The sequence below is a fragment of the Branchiostoma floridae genome, chromosome 8 (genome assembly GCF_000003815.2).
Source record: "Branchiostoma floridae strain S238N-H82 chromosome 8, Bfl_VNyyK, whole genome shotgun sequence".
Taxonomy (NCBI): Eukaryota; Metazoa; Chordata; class Leptocardii; order Amphioxiformes; family Branchiostomatidae; genus Branchiostoma; species Branchiostoma floridae.
In genome coordinates this window covers 18793793-18812688 of record NC_049986.1, presented here as the reverse complement: position 1 = coordinate 18812688, position 18896 = coordinate 18793793, and the positions used below count along the sequence as shown (strand labels likewise).

The following is an 18896-nucleotide window of genomic DNA, read 5'->3' as shown; positions in this document are numbered from 1 at the left end:
GGTTTTATTCAACTTACAGAAACTGTTCAAGCCCTGTCCTCGATGCTGAACTCAAGAACCAACATAACACAACCACCCTGTACCTGGTCGCTTTGCTAACTCAGTAGTTTTTCAGTATTCAAAGCTTACAGTAACAGACCATGCACTTGCAAGTTGGTGCTGAACACCATATCATGTCTTAAGTGATAGATCTGTAGCCTAAATCTTCTAACATAAGCCCTGTCTACAATGACAGATTGTAAGCTCTGACCCTGCTTAGTTATAAACAGCACACACATCCATTGTTACATACCGGTAAGACCCTGTCACATAAACTTAACCTTGCCAACAATGAAATGCCAAACGTTGCCCTTAGCTACATCATACATGTCTATACAGTAACAGCCTGTTCTGTATTCCTGTGTCAATCATGACAGATAGCACATCCTGTATTTAATCCAACCCTTGCCTAAAGTAATACATCAGTCTGTAGACACACATTTGTCCTCATTTGACTTCAGACTACACCCATCTCAACATTCACCAACGCTGTCCAACTGATTAATCAGACTTAACACTAGCCACTAGGTAACTTTTCAACTTTTAGTGGCACCATGTTTAAAGCCCTATGTTCTTTTTGTTACTGGACTTGGAGGTAAGCGTTGCCGAGTCAGTTGAAAAGGCATGATTCTTTTACTAAGTTTTTGCTAAGTTTTAGTCTCCTACCTCTTACATAACACACAGATATTTCACATAAACAATTGTTGAAAGTTCAAGACCAGTATACAGCACTATGATACCATCAACACTATGCTACTTCATTCACATTAGATATCTGTTGTGAATGTGATTCAAGGTCTTTACATCTTGTAGTATTTGACATGCCAACTTAAGATACATTAACACCAAAGCTTCATAGTGTTGATTGGCATACATTGTAAAATCATTGACTTATGTCTATCATTATAACAATTCGAGTTATGCATTCAAAATTGTTATTATTTCCTCATATTGAGAGTGTTAAGTGAGACAGTTTTTACCTTGTAGTTTTTGACAGACCTCTCTCCTCTGGTGGTGACATTACTACAGTCAGAAAGCGTGGTGTTGCTTCTCAGGACGTCGACTACACAAGCTGTCTGGTTCTCCTGGCACAGAACCTGTTCCTCCATCTTTTCTGACTGGCTGTCGTCTTTGCCTGGAGCTCCATCCTGTTGTAATGGATGAAAACAAACAAACTATAGAAAGGTAACATTAGCAAGCAAATAAATGTTTACCTTCACATGCCGTAGTCTAACACTGACTACAGTTATGTTTATTCTTACCCCAACACATTTAGTGACATGAACCCCTCCAGCTCTGTGCTAATAAGCCATTTGCTACATTATGTAACCAAACACCACAAGGTACCTGCTACTTTACCAGTATCCATGGTGATAAGCATCTGGTCCAGGTCATTGACCCTATTTGTTTGGAGAAGAAGACAAAGAGCAAAAACAATATGTTTACTTTCCATGAAGGTAAACATAATCACTACGAAAGTACAGTGGAAGCCGCTTATTAGGGAAGGCCATTTGCCAGCTAAATTTTCCCGACTAACCGGCGTTCCCGATTAAAAGATGTTGCTCGAAATGACCCGAGTGGGGATGGGGGCATCGGTGAACGCGCATCGCACGCATTGACACAAAGAATACAACACAATCATTTCTACCACAAATAATCAAGTCCATAATTTCATCAAACTCCACAAATATACTTATTAGCCACTTTCAGCGGCAAATTTATCTTTTATCGGTAATTGTGATATTGTTATCACATTTTAGTGTCGAAGAACGAATCGAGATGCATCAAAAGATCTGTTACGTCTCGTCTATAGTATCGGCTTGAAGAAAACAAAGAAATTAACACTGCTAAAACACGTTAAGCTACCGAAAAAACGAGGTACATATGCAAACGTATTCTAAATTTGCCAAATGAACAAGTGTTTTGATTAATAGAGGACTGATCAAGGGTAAAGTGCACGCGCTTACTATGTAAGATTTGTCGACATGTGATACACAGACGAAAAACATCGCTACGTTGTAGGACGAAAACGCTCTTGGTTTTCAGACAAACTTTATGTACTAGGCGAAAATACTCATGACTAACGCATAAATAAACTGTTAATCTTCATATCTACAAATTTTCCAGTTACGATGTCCACAGATTACACTGAAATTTTGCAACAGTCGACAGCGTCATTTTCAAAACATTTCCATCACGAAAACAAAGATGGCGGACGCGGCGTCATGTGTAGTATCCCATGATTCCCTGCGGCAACCGCCGGGCCGCTCGCTAGCGACGTAAATTGAATAGAAATTGCGGCCTTTTCGGACTCAAAACAGGCAGTTTTGATACTTTTGGCGATCTGATATCTTTATACGGGAAAATTTTGGTTCATTCCTGCTGATTCTGGTGATTTGTTTGGCATATTTCGGGGCTAACATGCGTTGTAACTTGAATTTTTTTTCCCGATTAGGCCATGTTGATTTGATTATATGGATGACATCCGCGCTCGCACCAATTTTCGGCCGTTTCCAAAAAAAAAAAAAGTTTTCAACCACACAATAAATCGTGCAAAGCCGCTGTAAAATGAGCACAAACATTCCGTAGAATGAAAAAAAGTATCAGAAAACAGATAACTAACGTTAATGCCATAGAATGCCAAAATAAATCTAAATTCAAAGAATAAGATGTGAAAGGACAGAAAGAAAAAAAAATCTATTGTTGGTAGGGGGAGGTACCAGTACAGAAAATTCAGGTCCAGAGGATCATTTCAACCTGAACCTTATTCAATTGTCTGTGGAAACTTGAGAACTGGCAATACTCAAAACAATGGTAATTGGTCAATTTTGCTACAAAGGAATCTGTTTGGTGGATTATTGGACTCCCACTGGCATTTTAAAATCCCATCTCCATATAATAAAGGCTAACTGTCTCTGTGCCTTTGATTGTAGAAACCTGGTACAAATGACTATAAACTCTACATGACTTCGCTCTTGTTGTCTTCTTGGCCCCCGGTAAGACCCCAAATGGCTGCCGACATAGTGTGTCCATTTTGTAATTGGCGAAACCTGTTCCTCTGATTTTTTTCGGAATGGTCCAAGAAAAAAATGCTTTGCACCCGTATGATGTACTGGTCCCTACACCTAACTGTTGGTAAACTATACTATGTGTGTTTAGTCCTATGTTCAACCTTCCTGGCCACTTTGATTTCATACTGAAGGCAACTTTTTTTTTTTTGCCAAACTTTTTTTTTATTCGCTCGCTCGCATCAGTTTTGGAGTTCCCAGAGGATGTCATCCATATAATCAAATCAACATGGCCTTAGGGCTTTGCAAATATGGGGTGCTGTAAACAATAGCGCCAATGGGAAATGGTTTTGGATTTCGTATTGCAAATAGCTGGCTTCCACTGTAGTCCCTTCACTCCTCCCAACAAACCTTGGTAGGTGTATCCATGGTGATCTTATTAAGATTGGCTATGATCTCAGCAGTGAAACTTGTGTCAGATATCAGTGGATCCAGAGTGCATGTGAAGTCTGGAGTCTCCAGCCGTTCTGTTGTGCTGTCCGCAAGAAGGGAGCCGCCAGTCGCAGTGTGAGAGAACTGGGTGCTATCTGCTGAGCCTGCTGTGGTGCTAGCTGTAGCTGATGCTTCTTCATGCTGTGTTAGCAAATCAAGCATTGAAGTTTTGGTAGTTAATCGTACTAGCAAAACTGGTGCTCATTGCTACACTGATGCTCAAAGCTTTCATGCTGGTTTAAGGCAGCATTGATACCAACTGCCACAGTAATTTTACAGTAATTATTGCTGTGCAAGTTTTCATACTTTAAATGTCAACCTGGCAAAGCCTTGAACCAATTAGTGCTGCATTAATGCCATTTCTTGCAATGCCAGTGTGAGTCAACTGGGTACTGTGTTCATGGTTTTGATTTCGAAGCTTGCAAACAGTTTGTAGAGATGTATACTGTACACGTATGGCAATGTATCTGAAAGCTTGAATTACATGTACTTTCAAACATAAGTAAACATGTGAAACTGCCTTGAAGAAGGTCAACTTGCATATATTGCTGGTTAGGCCATGTTATTTTACATTGCAGCTTTACATGCATTTGCAGACACTGTTAAAAACAAAAAGCTAAAATCTCCAAACTTCTTCTTCTTCGTCGTGTCATCTCTACACTGACACATCTCCAAACTGACCTGATATGTATTTTGGATCAAGTCTACACAACAAAGAACTTAAAAATGTGTACTTACAAAGACATTGTCATCCCCTTGACTGTAAGCACATGAAGCATTTCTCCCACTGCTGTCATCTTCTGACCTCTGCTTGCATCTCTGCACCAGCAGGGTGACGGGGCCCTCACAGCTCCTGAGAACAAAACAAGTTTCACAACATCTTATCGCTTTAAACCTTTTTATAAACAAATGATTGAATGAGGAAAAAAATCTTGATTTAGCATAACAAAATATTTTCAAAACAGCAATCTATCACAATTTCCTTGCTCATTGAGCAATGTGCAGCTTATCATTGTCATGTATACGTCATTTTGCAAACAAGTCACAGATGAAGTTACAATGTTTGTTTATTCGCACATTTACAACAATCAAAAACAAATGATAGTACAGAAGAAAATAAGGAGGGGGGGGGCAGAAGTGTCATGAGAAGGCCTTGTGACAGAGATATCATGACAAATATACATGCTCACTGCAGGTAACTATTGAAGCCCTCATATACAAAATGGTTGTTTTCTTGCCTTATTTGTGCAGCCAGTTGGTCAGCAGTAACCATGGTGACGTTGATGCCGTTGAGGCGCAGGATGCTGTCCCCCTCCATCAGACATGTACGGGCTGCAGCTCCTTCTGTGGGAAGGGAAATAGCAGAAAACTCATATAGTGGGAATACAGTCAAAGCCAGTTCATTGCACAACGGATTAACGCACACTTCTGTTTACTGCATGGAATCCCGAAATCCCAAATCGGTGCGGTCCAGCTAGATAACTTCGCATTATGGCACCAGCCGGATAATTGCACGAAATTCACTAGCAAATAGACCGTGCAATTAAGCGGCTTCTACTGTACTGTTGTTGTGTTCAGCACCAAGGACAGGCCCTAGACTGTTCCTGTTAGCGTGATTATGTTTCTGTAGCTTTGAATGTACCACTGTGTCCCACTGTCACACTCCATCACGCATGTACGGGCTGCAGCTCCTTCTGTGGGACGGGAAACCGCAGGGAACTCGTATATTGGGAATGGTGTTATGTTCAGCACCAAGGACAGGCCCTGGACTGTTTCTATTAGCCTGATTATGTTTCTGTAAGCTTTGAATACACCACTAAATGAGCAAAGTGACAGGGTGTTATTTTGGTTTATGTGTTCAGCACCAAGGACAGGCCCTGGACTGCTCTTCTAAGCTTTGAATAAACTGTTGAAAGAAGCAAAATGACCAGAAAAGAGGTGTGGTGTTATGTAGAATATGTACCAGGTGAAGGATCTGGACTGTTTCTGTAAGCTTTGAGTAAACTACTGTGTGAGCAAAGTGACCAGCAACATATGTATTATGTTGGCTACTGTGTTCAGCACCAAGGGCAGGGCTTGGACAGTATCAAGAAGCTTTGAATAAACCACTGAGTGAGCAAAGCAATCAGGGAAAGGGTGCTGTGTCATGTTGGCTATTGTGTTCAGCACCGTGGACAGGCTCAGAGTGACTGTTTCAGTAAGCTTTGAATAAACCACTGAGTGAGCAAAGCAACAAGGAACAGGGCATTGTCTGTTGGTTATTGTGTTCAGCACCAAGGACAGTGCTCTAACTGTTTAAGCCTTGAATAATTGACTGAAAGAGCAAAATCACTAAAAACAGAGTGTTGTGTAGTTTTCTATAACCATTTGATAAACCATTGAGTAAGCAAAATTATCAGGGACAAGGATATAGTTAAACTGTACCCAGGTCTAAAAAAAATGCATAAATAGGCACTTTTGTACACCCAAAATGCAGTTTCAAACATGCATACTGCCCAAATTCCTGCCCTACATTAACAATTGTAGGTCCAAGCCTTAGCTGGTCACTTGATATGCCTACCTTTATCCACAGACTTGACACACACAGGGTTGGCACTGCAGATGGTGAAGCCGTAGCTCCCAGACTGTTTCAGAATCGTGATCTGGAATGGAAGTGCAGAGGAATATCATGACACTGCCTAGACCAATGAATCAAACATCAAGCCTCTCTGAAGTTCATCTCAATGACAGGATTGGTGAATTGCCTTTCCTAGTGGCATCGTGTGGCTGCAGTGCGTTTGGCCCAGAATAATAAGTCCCGGGTTTAAAATGCTATCGATCATGTGCCCTTGGAAAATGTGCTTAACACGACTTTTCTTACTTTAGCCAGGTGCAAAAATGGTTACCTGAATTCTACTTGGGGGGTACATGTAAGCAGTGGGAGGAGAGGGTTTGGCTCTGCCTTCCGATACCAAGACCTATAGACACAGTGTATAACAACCCACTGCCACTAAGGCCTAAAAAGGCTATGGGACAACCAACCAGTCCTTTACCGTTCCACCACAGCAATTCTGTACATTTTGGTTCATACATCACACATTAGTCTGTGCCCTATAGACACAGTGTATAACAACCCACTGCCTCTATGGCCTTAAAAGGCTACAGGCCTGCTTTTACCTTTCCACCACAGTCCTGTACAAGTTGCAGGGCTTGAAATACTGGGTGCATGTGCACCCAGGTGCACCCAAAATTGGAGCTGTGCACCCAATTTTTTTATGTGGGCGCACAGGGTGCACCCAAATATTTTTGTAGGTTTATCTATGTAAACATACTATTATGCACAATATCATTGATATCCAAGTGTTAGAAATGTAATAAAATGTTTGTCATAGTACGTGTTTAAGAATTTGAAGTTGGGTCCATCAAAATTTTAGGTGCTCAGAAGAGGAGCAGTAAGGTTTGTAATTAGGTTTTTCTACCTAATTCTACTTTATTTTATGTGGTGCACCAAAAAATTATATGGTGCACCCAATTTTTAGGTTAGGTGCACCAGTGCACCTAATAACAAAAACGAATTTCGAGCCCTGAGTTGGCTTATGCATGACACGTTAGCCTAATCAAGCTGCAATCCTAGATGCTGGTCCCATAGTTACCGCCCACTCAAGGAGGAGGTCATTAACCCCAGCAAGCCAGAGATTGTGTAAACACAGGCTACATCACACTCTACATGTTAAATTACTTCCAACACTTTGGGGTTTATAGGCCGGCGCACACAAGCACTCCAGCATGGAGGCTTGTCTGCTAGTAGCAGTGTGACATTGTGTTATTTAGCTTAAACTGCAATGCTCTCTCATACATAAAAGTGCCATCTATTTATTTTCCAATCTAAGATTTACCACATTTGTGGAAGGATTGACATAACGGGTAAAAATAGGTAAGCCATAGGTGCTGTGGGTTGTTATCCACTGTCTTAAAGGGCTCTGTATTGTAACTAAGCCCATACCTCTCCCGAGCAGCCTCGTAACCCCTGCTTCGCCCATTGAGTCAGTTAGCAAAACTTGTCTAAATTCTACATTTCTGACTTAGGGAGAAGAGATGCTGCCACATTGAGCGTAGTTCAGTGCCTAGAAGTGGTCACTGGCCTTGCACTTAGCAGACAAAACAGACAAAAAATACGCCTGCAGTTCTAGAGCAAGCTCCTAGGGGGCCAATACATTCATAACTTCTCCTTTATATCAAAAGCTATCTGCCCCCCAAAAAATAAAGACCATAGCATGTCCAGGTCAAAAGGTACAAAAAAGTTCTGCTACCACAAATATCCAGAAACACAGACAAACATGCAGGCACACCAAAATCTATACCTCCATTTTTGATGAAGGTAACAAACAAAATGTCCAGTACAAACCTGCTGTGGCTGTTCCCACTGCACCTCTCGGTTGATCTTGGGTGGTGGCAGGTTAAACACCTCCCCTCCTGACTCGGGAAAACTCCCTACTGTGGAGCCGGAGGCTGCAGATGCTAAAGTAGGTCTCCTGGCAGCTATCAGCGACAAAAAAGGGATAGAAAAACATAATTGCCTTGCCATTTATGGTCATCATGCACACCTTATCTATATGACGTCTAGCCTGGGTACCATCCGGAAAGTACAAATGTAGTTCGCTCCGGCGTTCATTATACACTATAAACAGTCGCTTCTAGCTCTGACATTCATTGTACACTGTTCATTGTCGCTTCTCTGTGTTTCCGTCTGGGAACGCGGACCATCTTAACGTCTTGAATTGTCCAAATTTCGGAAGCAGGCGCTGATTGGTCCCTACTCATGAGCGAATTATGGAATGGGTTCAAACGCTCGTTCGAACAGGTGTTCCAACACCGGAAAAGCCCTGCGTCCCCCTGCGCATGCAGGCGCCGGGCTGTTGTCATCGAACGGAACGAGTGCTCTAGAACTCATTCCTTACTTCGCTTATTAACTGTCGTTACCACCAAAAGGTTTGAATGCGCAAGTCTCCAGACGGATAGCAGAAGCGAACATAGGAGAGAACTACTATCCCTATGGTACCCAGGCTATATGACGTCTATACTATATATATATATATATATAAGGTGCGCACGATCAGGTTCCAAGTAATCAAGGAGAAGTCTTTAGTGCAGTGTGGTGTACAGCAGCAGATGGTCCTGACACATGCACCTGTACTACTATACATACACATGCCGGTTAATACTGGTGGGTACCAGTAGGTGTACCGATAAAACAACGTTTCTTTCTTGTTGCACCAATTTAGAAAAACTGGACCTGAAAAAAATCAGTGGACCGGATGCTGGACAGATTTGAAAATTTGCACTGCTACACATACACATGCTGGTTACTACTGGTGGGTACCCGTACATGTAGGATGTACCGATCCAAAGCCGTTTTTTTCTTGTTGCACCAATTTAGAAAAACTGGACCTGAAAAAAATCAGTGGACTGGATGCAGGACTGATTTGGAAATGAACAGATTATTCTGGCAGGCGTTCGAGTGTTTTGGGGCTTAAAGATCCAAGAAAAGAACACAAGCGAAGTAGATTAGAGTTTATAGTCATTTTTACCAGGCTTCTACAGTCAAATTTGGTCTGAAACAGAGGCAGTTAGTGTTGTTTTCATAATAGGATTTTCAATTGTTGATGAACGTTGGAAACTAGTATGCCACGAAACAGCATCCTTTGTAGCAAAATGGACCATTGTTTTGAGCATTGCCCATTCACAAGTTTTGACAGATAATTAGGTCCAGGTTCAGGTCCGTACCTGGACATGATCCTCTGGACCTGGACCATACCTGGACCTGAATTTTCTATACCGGTACCCACCTCTACCGGCTACTGTAGCACACAATCATGTACATGTAAACTTTCCAGGACTAAAAATGACAAAATACACCTTTGGGTCAGTCTGCATTCTTGCAATAGGCAATCTTCAATGGAGACTAAAAGATTTTGTGTTTTTCATGTTAACCTTTGCATGTCATCCATGGAATGTTTTGCATGAAAAATAAAGAGATAAAATGTTCAAGCACTTAGCAGTTCCTGAAACAAACATGTAGCTAACAAGTCACACGTAAACATTGCCAGTCAACAACAGAATATAAACATTTAGGCTCAGACAAGACATCTCGTAGAACAAGGGTGGCCATCAAGTGGAAAATTGGTCTCATGAACACTAAAAACTGGATGTGACTTAGAATCAGAGATCTCTCACCTGTCTTCTTATTGTCTTTCTTGTTGACGGCCTTCAGGAATCATAGAAAATGTAGATGCAAGTCCTGATACATGTAAGTTATGTAACTGAATTGTAAATGAAGCCTTAGATTTAAGCCATCTAGTGGAAAACTGGTATTTGAACACTGAATGTGACTTAGAGATCTCTCACCTGTCTTCTTATTGTCTTTCTTGTTGACGGCCTTCAGGTGCTTGTGGATGCCCACCTTCTCGTCCAGCAGGTAGTACCATCCGTTCACCACCTGTCTCGGGAACAGGTGGGGCAACAGCAGAAACACGATCAGGCCGACCAGAGGCGCCAACACCAGCAGGTAGTACACCGGCATGATTTATGAATTATAGCCTCACACAACAACAGAGATGTGTATCTGAGGTGTTATTGCAATGGACAGGAATAACTGTTGTACTGACTAATCAATATGGGTACAGACCTGCAACAGTCTTTGATATTAACGCTGCATCCTGTTCGGTGTATATGTCAGAACATTGGCATAATTAAAAGGGCTTGTAATACTATTTTCTGCAATGTTTGGTTTATAATACAAAGTCTGTACGTATTGCTTCAGTTAATGCCAATTGGAAGTACAGAATCTTATATTTAACAGTTTTTTCCTGAAATCTTACAGTCTTTTTGCAAATAGCAAGATGCAGTAAGGGTACTTTGCGCCCTGATTTATATATATATCTTACAATATATGAATTGCAGTGACGTGCGTCACAGTTTGACGCACATGTGCTTGTTTCTACAACAAAACTTGGCTCTGGTCTGTATGGATTTTTGAACTGAGAATGTCCTGTTTTGAGACAAAACTATGTTTACATTCACAAATCATTCATTGACAAGCTTTCATGCAATTAGCAACTGTTCTGTTACATGTGTTTTAACTAAGATCTTTCAAAGGAAGAGCATGTACAGTAGGTACAAGGCTGAAGCATTAACAGTAACAAGACTTATTAATAACAACAAACAAGGACGTCTGGGTGTTACACTTACTTACAGCATGGGTCATACCACAATTGATCAATAAACTGATACAGCTAATAGTCTGGCCAGCAATGGTGCACATGTATCCTGCTCAGTATTTTGAACGAATGATTTCACAGTAGGGTTTAACACAGTCGTCAAAAGCATGTGCTTCTTTTGGTCATTTTACATTTGTACAATCTCTAGACGGTCTGCCCTGCTCACTATTTTGGATGAATGATTACAGTTAGCCACAAAGATGGCTATCGTTATACTCACAATAACAATACAGATATTTGAATACTGCGGGCTGACATGCTAATGTTTCTACAGCTGAGTTCTGTCCTGTTCGGAGCTTTAAAATACACACCGCATCCTGTTCACAGCAGCCCAAGGCACCATGCCCAGATGTAACATCCCTCTATCGTGATTTTTGGACAACAAATGTTGAACTAAATGGGGAAATCTGATACAGAAGTTACAAACAGGTGTGAGATGTGAAATGCAAGAATCTAAAGTGTTTTCTCGCACCCATCTGGAGATCACTAATGAGCAGATGCTGTAATGTCATATGAGCAGCTCTGATTGTAACAGTATAGCTGTAGTTTACAGTGCTTTAGGAGGACGATGACACACAGAAATTTTGTGTTACGTTTGGTTGTTTAAATCTGTACAATCCCTAGACAAAACAAATGAACTGCTATCATGGATAACAATTGATATACCTTCCGAGATCCAATGTACATTGTAGGATGGCACAATTCTTCAGAAAATGCTCCAGCCAAACAAAGATGACAATATTGATATGAATCTCAACAACAATTGTTGTCAGATTTTCATATGCTTAAAAAGATATACATATGTACAGTACCAACATTAGTCACAAAAGTATGTGTCCCTGAAACTGCACAGTACGCTGTTTTTCAGTCATCAAACCTTGCTACCGACTGAAAAGGATGAAAAAATGTCTAGTCTTCTCTCCAGCGAACACCCCAAAGAAGAGGCTGCTCAAGCTTCGATCCAAGAGAATTCCACTGCCCACTGAAACATTCACTAAATCCACTTGCAGCTGGTAGTCCCAGATTAGCAAATGCCAAAGATGCCACTCCAGCCAAAGTGCAGAACAGCTGAGGCAAATCCAACTTTGGGATCCAACTGATTCTGAGATCAACTCAGTCTTGACATAAGAAGTTCCAAGCACAATGACTTTCTCCTTCTAGGCCCAAAGCTTGATCCAAAAAGCTACCACTTCCTAAGCTCCAGAGCAGGAAAAATTGGTTTTTTCTCCACCGCATCTCATACAGGCACGTGGAACATGCATAAGGCTATTAAAGAGCTCTTAACACAAATGGGTGCAAATCAGGAAAGGACGGCCATGTCATTACAGGGAGAGGAAATGGCCTTTTATGCAGATTGGAGCACCAGGTCCATGGTACCTGTGTGTGTCATGTAATGAACGGATGGGATTTGGAGTACTGGCTCTTTGGAGCTCTAGTGGTGAGAGGACATTTCGCTTGATGACATGCAAAACATGTGAAATGGGAAAAGGACTTTTACGTTAGCGTGACCTTAATCCATTCTGTTAGACACGAATAAGCTACAGGACTCCGTGACAGAGTTGATTCCATTCAAGGTGGTAAGATAAGGAAAAATGCAAGTCTTCTACATTCATAATGACACCCTGTTGCAGTTAACCATTTTCTGCAATGTACCATATGCCCAAATACTATAGTACGATCTTTCAAAGTGCTCATCCTTCAGTCAACCAAATTTATCATCAACAATTTAATAAATATCACTGAGACTCAGTCAGAAAGTCAGAGGGTGATCATAAGCATCAGGCAATACACTCAGAAAAGAGCTTTTGAAATTACCAAACATCACCAAAATACAGATATCTGTCTTGCCATTAATCATATGTAAAAAAAGGTTTTCCTGCAATATTTCTATCTGCACATAATCTTAGATGTAAAATACAACAATATTCAGACTAATGTACAACAAATACCTGAACATCACAGTGGTCTTCTTGTGTCTAAGACCTAAAACAATTTGAGTCCTGCCTTTCCCTGGTATTCACAAGTTGAAATGAGACCCAGGCACAGATAGATCATTCTGGATTCATTACAGACACATGTGCATGGCAGCACGTAGCTGATCACATGTCATCTGAATACTACAAACAATGAATGTATCTACAAGTAAAGTACATGCATGCATGTAATCTAATATACTTGCCTAAAAGCCCAACAACCCTGATTGTAAATGAAGCGAAATCAGGTCGCCAGATTATCTTCTTCTTCCGGATAAAGCTCACATCCTTAGAGTAGTGAAGAATATTCTGGCTTTTTCGTAGTGCAGGGTCAGGGACGGGAATTTCGATTTAAATCAAAGGGTAATCCTTAAAACACTGTCCAAGATTATTGTCAGTATGTCTCTGGAATGCTTGAAATCCTTAAAGCATCTACACTTGTGAAAATACTATTTGTTCAATCAGCATGCCATAAAGCAGTTACATTTGTACTCATTGACAAGAAACTTGGCCGACAGGCTGAATAAAAGTTCAAAACTTGAACTATGCTGCTCCAGATGTCTTTCTGAGGGACGACTGCAGTGTGCAAGATGTCGGTAGCTTGAGGGATGAATCTACTCTACTTTATACATTGACCAGCAACTGGATATGATTTTGGAAAAAGTCAGACCTGCAACCCTCTGGTCACGTGAAAATTCAGAGCTAAAGAAACCATGGTGGATGCAAGGTGAAAGCTTCTCATCACAAGCATTTTGTCCTGAGTACTAGCTTAATCTTTAGTTTCCTTATAGTGTAGTTGAATAGGTTTTTCTAACGATTTGTGTATTGTTGGCATTGTGACTTGGAAAACTGTAGTGTACTTAGCCAAGGTAATGAAATAATGAGCATAATTAGTATATTTTTGTGATGTACTCACCTTAGTCTGATCCAGCATCCTGTCCACTCCGAAGGACATGCAGCCCAGTAACTCACTGCACCTGGGTGGGAGGCAAGTTTTTACATATCTTTTTTTTTTTTCCCACAAAAGTGATTGATTTTTAAAATGTCAACTGAAGATTAGCTTAAACTTAGCTTAAACTTAGCTTAAAGGCAGAAAGAATCAAAACATACTATTCTGAAGAAAATAGGGCTTTCTATTCTAGTCTGAGGAGAAAAAATTGGACCAAATCTAGAAATTGTCACAGCTTTGTCTCAGTACCATCCTTCATAGAAGTTGCTGCCTCAATGTGTTTTCATTGGCCAGGGAAAAGATTGAGGCAGAGTTTATAACAGTTACCCAGGCTAGACTAGTTACAACTGTTTTATTTTATTGAATACTTTTTTATAGCTTCCTGTTTGTTGGTTGAAACATGACTAAGTTATAAAACATTTGTATGAATTTTTATCTTTATCAATATCAAACAAACCCTTACTTCTTCTGCTTGTCTCTGTTCCACACAGCGATCTGCAGGCGTCTGCCAACATCTTCATCGCTGATCTCCCTGGGTTATAGAAATGTCAAACTTTAGCATAGCCTCAGCAGGGATGGAATGTTACACTTGAAATACACATGTTAACAATCCCAACAGAAAATAACAGCAGAAAATCAACTTTGCATTCCTATAAAACTATTAGCAAGTTGCCATATATCTTTCATGAAATCTAAAGTTCTTTTCCCGACATACTGCAGGTTAGCATTTCAAGCCTTGCCCTTAACGCTTTGCATGATTACAAAATGTAATTCACACGAATAATTGCGAGCAATCAGAATCTATTACACAAAATGACAAGTTCAATTTTACAATGGTATTTGGTTAAACATATACGATATACTTACAGTGAGAAAGTTTCCTGGTAGTTAGGTTTCCTGGTGTCATGGATTATCTCAGTCTTACACCTGGTCTTCCTACCACAGTCTGGCACCAGGGACAGCTGGGGGGAACAGGGGAATGTGGAAAATTTCAAACAGTGGTGTCTAGAACTCTTATCAGTATCAGACAATAGCTTTTCTGAATGCCAACACATACAAAATATTAAGACAGACAGCAATGGTACATATTAGGTTACGGTGTCTACCATATTGAGCTGTTTGCATCTTAAATGTTTTCCTTCCCAATCCCAATTCCCACTGTTTGGGAGATGGTGTTGTTAATTTTTGTCATTGAAACTGTCATCTTTTTCAGCTTACGAAAATACAATTTCATGTCATGAAGTTCATATCTAAAAAAAAATTGTCCGTCAAAACAAGCAAATTCCAATCTAGCGTGGAACACCGGGCCCTGGATACAGCCCTCGTCTAAAGTGTACCTGTGTAAATTATACACAATATTGCCCCCCCCCCCCAAAAAATTTTTACACAGAAAACAAGATTTTTTCTAGACAGATTGCTGATCGTATTTACCTTGACATAGGAGTCACAGACTTTTCTCTCTCTGGGCATCAGTCCTTTCCCCTGCATGACTACAACACAAGCACATACAAACAGTTACATGGAGAAAAGATACAAACACAAGATATTCTGCTGCAGTACCAATGATAGCAACCAGGAGGCTCTAACCTGACCTTGGTGCTCTCAACACATACCTCTATTCCAAATATAATCAAAATCCATCCAAAACAAAAAGGTTTCTTCTGCAGACACACACACACAAACGGAGACCAAACTATACCGTTCAATGTTGTAACAAGACAATGAAACTGAATGGCTAAAATGAAAATGTTAGCAGTTTACCATCTTTAATATTTTGTTTTCATGTGAAAAGTGTATTCAGGGGTAAAATACAATTACAGAAGATTTGTGTACAGAACAGTTCCATGTAAAATCATGTTGATATTTATCTACTTACTGTGAACTGTCACAAATCCAGAGTTCTTGTAGATTGCGAGCTTCAGCAGTCCTAAACAACAAACATGGCAAAGTCAAGACATGTACAAACATGTATCTGGGAACAATAAATATTATAAGCTGGAGCAAAAGCAGCATGTTTCTTTTTACTGTGTTTTTTTTTTTTACTGTTTTTGGGACACCATGCACATCTAACCCATCTAACCTATAACTTGATCAAGTTGTTTACACATATTACAATTATCAGACAAAAATTTCCTTGCGAGTACTCATTTACACCAGAGCCTTTTTTTTCTCCAGGCCCTATGCCACGAGGGGGTTTGTCAGGGTGTGCAGTAAAAACAAAATGTTCATCTCACCTTTGCCTTTGATCTGATCCTCATTCACCACGCTCCTTTTCCTCTTGTTACCAGCAGATTTGAACAGCGCGGTTCGTGTCTTTCGCGCATGGACAACTCTTGAAGCGTGGACGACCTTTGAAGCGATGACCTTTTTCCTCGCGCTGGCACTAGTTGATGGCCCGATGCTTCTCCTGCCAGAGGCTCTACGCTGTTTGGGTCGAGACGGAGGTGGTTCTCTCCGAGGTCGTTTGGCAGGACTCTGTGGCACGTCCATCCTGGGAACACTTCTGGTTCAGACTTGGTGAGCACTAACAACTTAAAAGCTGAGGCTACAGGAGCATAGAGAAAAAACAACTGTCAATTGCACGATCTAAAGTAATGGAACAACTTAGAAGTTGTATATTCAACTTTCTATCCACCTTGGAGCTAATTTAGGTTTCCAACTTACAAAAACATAATACGCTTTCACGCTTACGTGAACATGTGGTAAGGTGACAAGTGGAAAAGGTGCCATGTAAACATCACTACCAAAAGAGCAAAAAGAGCACAACACCATTTATCTATCTGCTTGGAGACAACTAAGAAAATTCACTCCTGTTGATTTACCAAACTTTGTCTACTTTTCATTTTTACTTTTCTGTTTACCGGTAAATCTCTCACCAACCAGTGACAAGGGTAAGAGTCAGACCACTGTTAAATGATGACTTGTGAAAACCGTTGAGCAGAGGTGTGAAAAACACACGTTTTGAGCCCCATTATAGAGTGGAACTGCAAACTGACCAGTACAGTCTGTCTCTCTCAAACAGCTTTATAATAACAGACCTTACTCTGTCAGTCTGTGTGCACACAGTTCAACAAAGAGACATTTGTTGTCAGCAAACCAGTACACATAGCAGCTGCAGACTCATTACTTCCAGGCAGTTGAGTCTGAAAAAATGACAGAGTGGATCTGTATCTGTACAAATTTGTTTCCGTATTCGTATCTGTACTAGTATCTGTATAGCCAGTATAACCGCCCTTCAGCGTAACACACCACTTGGGAACAACTCTTCAAGCATAAGTTGAAAGTGGAGATAACTAAACTTCTTCTGAATTGCTGTTGGATACATGGGCAGCTGTCAAAAGAAGATAGCTAGCAGCACCATCCTACCTCTGATTAGAAAGTATTGAAAGATCAGCTATCTTTATTGGTGGAGAGTGTGAGATGAAAGTAACAGACTAGTAAAAGCAAGTGGAGGTTTTTTTATACGGGCTATGATTGCCATTATAGTTTTTATAATGCCACCAGTGTCATAATTTCATAATGGGAGAGTGCAAATTCATAACCATCTAATTCTAGCAGGTTTTCATATATCATATATAATATCCTTTTCTTGGATATTGTTGTAACTACGTCAAGAAAGGCACACCAATGGCAATGGGGAACATCAAAAGAGACAGCACAACCGTTTCGGATGTTTATATTGGTAATTACCCTCATCTGTACAACAAACACATAATCATTTAGTAAAAAAAAATGCAGAAATCAATTATCAACTATAACTATACGAAATCAGCAAATTGAGTAACCAAGTCTTCTGTTTTGCATGAAGTTATAAACATGCGGTTTTAGTTTTGGTGTCCTGGCACTATCCACTAAATATGCGGAACAGTTCCGAACACTTCATTTTCGAACCGTGCAGTTCAAAACAAAGGATTGTACTTTTCCAAAGCGCAAAACTTTGCACGGCATTCTAATCATTGAGCATTCAAATCTTCTACAACCATGACAACCTGAGTCCAAACAGGCTTTCCCCAGGAAACAAAGGTAATATAGACACGAGAAGCTGTCAGGTCCCGTTGTTCGAAAAATGTCCCGCCATATTTGCCCCCCTCCCACCCACCATTCAGCGAAATTTCACGGTACGTATTTCAGCCTAAAACGACCCGGATCGCCCTCGACAAATTGAACAGTACCGTAACAATGTGTTGACGTTAGCTTCATCCTGACTAGAAGCCACAGAAATGAGTTAGAAAGAAGAAACGAGTTTGGTTTCCAACTTACCGTTTCAAATCTGCCTCCATTCGGCTTGTTTGGTCGTTGGGCAAAGTGTACATAAGTCACGTGACAGGGGGGGTTCGTATTACAGAGGCTCTTGTAACAGAGGGGTGCGGCTAAAGTGTTCTGCGGCTTTTGCCGAAGTTTTCCATCGATAATTAAACTTTGTTAAAATACAAGACTATTAGAATATTGTTTGTTGATAATATTCTACTGTAGAATTTCTTTTAATTCTATTGATTTTTAATTTAAGTATGTTGCTAATGAAGTGGCTCGTCCCATATCCTGTGTCAGCAGCGCTTCTAGCGAGGAAACTAGGAAATGCAAATAGTTTGGGAAATATGATTTGATAATTGTGTAAACGGCCAACACACGATTTAAAAAAAAGATATTACTCTGAAGTTACTACGAGTGAAAATCCTTTTTTAAAGATTTCATGACAAGAAATGTTTGTTTGTTTATTTGTTTGTACAGTAGCACCAGAAGCCGTTTAATTGCACTCCCCATTTGCCAGGAGAGTACATTTTGTTGTTCTGTCCAGCGTATAAGGCAGAGGGGCAACCCCCTTCCCAGAAGCCCCAGTCAGTGCAAAGAGTGAGTCCACGCCTTTGACTCCCTCTTTCTCTCGTACCAGTGGTAGTGGTGCGACCGTCCCTTTTTTTACCTCCAACATATATATATATGAGATCATACAAAGACCATCGAAGACTTGACAAGACGGAACAGGTGTGTAATATTTTCTACGAAGGCCCCTGTATGGATCCGGAGTGCCATGTATGTTACAATGTACATAACGTTAGATTATACAGTAAATGTAGCCAGTTTTGGAAACTGCCGGAGACAGACTCAGTGATCATGAGCATATTTTAGGTCCTAAGTGTCAGTCATGGGGACAGTAAATGACGAATCTAATCTACTTAGCTAT

At 40.5% G+C, this 18896-nt stretch overlaps 2 protein-coding genes across 2 annotated transcripts in view; both read right to left on the bottom strand.

Annotated features, from left to right (window-relative positions):
- LOC118420735 overlaps positions 1-1184 on the bottom strand; it is a 77002-nt gene extending 75818 nt beyond the window's left edge. The window contains exon 1 of the mRNA XM_035827690.1: positions 1020-1184. Coding sequence (XP_035683583.1) covers positions 1020-1148 — 129 coding nt within the window. The 5' untranslated portion in view covers positions 1149-1184. The remainder of the gene's footprint in view (positions 1-1019) is intronic.
- Positions 1185-3440: 2256 nt separating this feature from the next.
- LOC118421866 (regulator of G-protein signaling 3-like) lies at positions 3441-18056 on the bottom strand. Its single transcript, XM_035829369.1, has 13 exons — positions 17978-18056; positions 15952-16262; positions 15594-15644; positions 15149-15207; positions 14585-14679; positions 14181-14249; positions 13685-13745; positions 9924-10014; positions 7924-8057; positions 6100-6181; positions 4778-4883; positions 4278-4392; positions 3441-3680 (listed from the first exon to the last, which is right to left on the bottom strand). Exons 2-13 carry the CDS (start codon positions 16205-16207, stop codon positions 3441-3443), a joined length of 1359 nt encoding a protein of 452 aa, XP_035685262.1. The 5' UTR covers positions 16208-16262; positions 17978-18056.
- Positions 18057-18896: the final 840 nt, after the last annotated feature.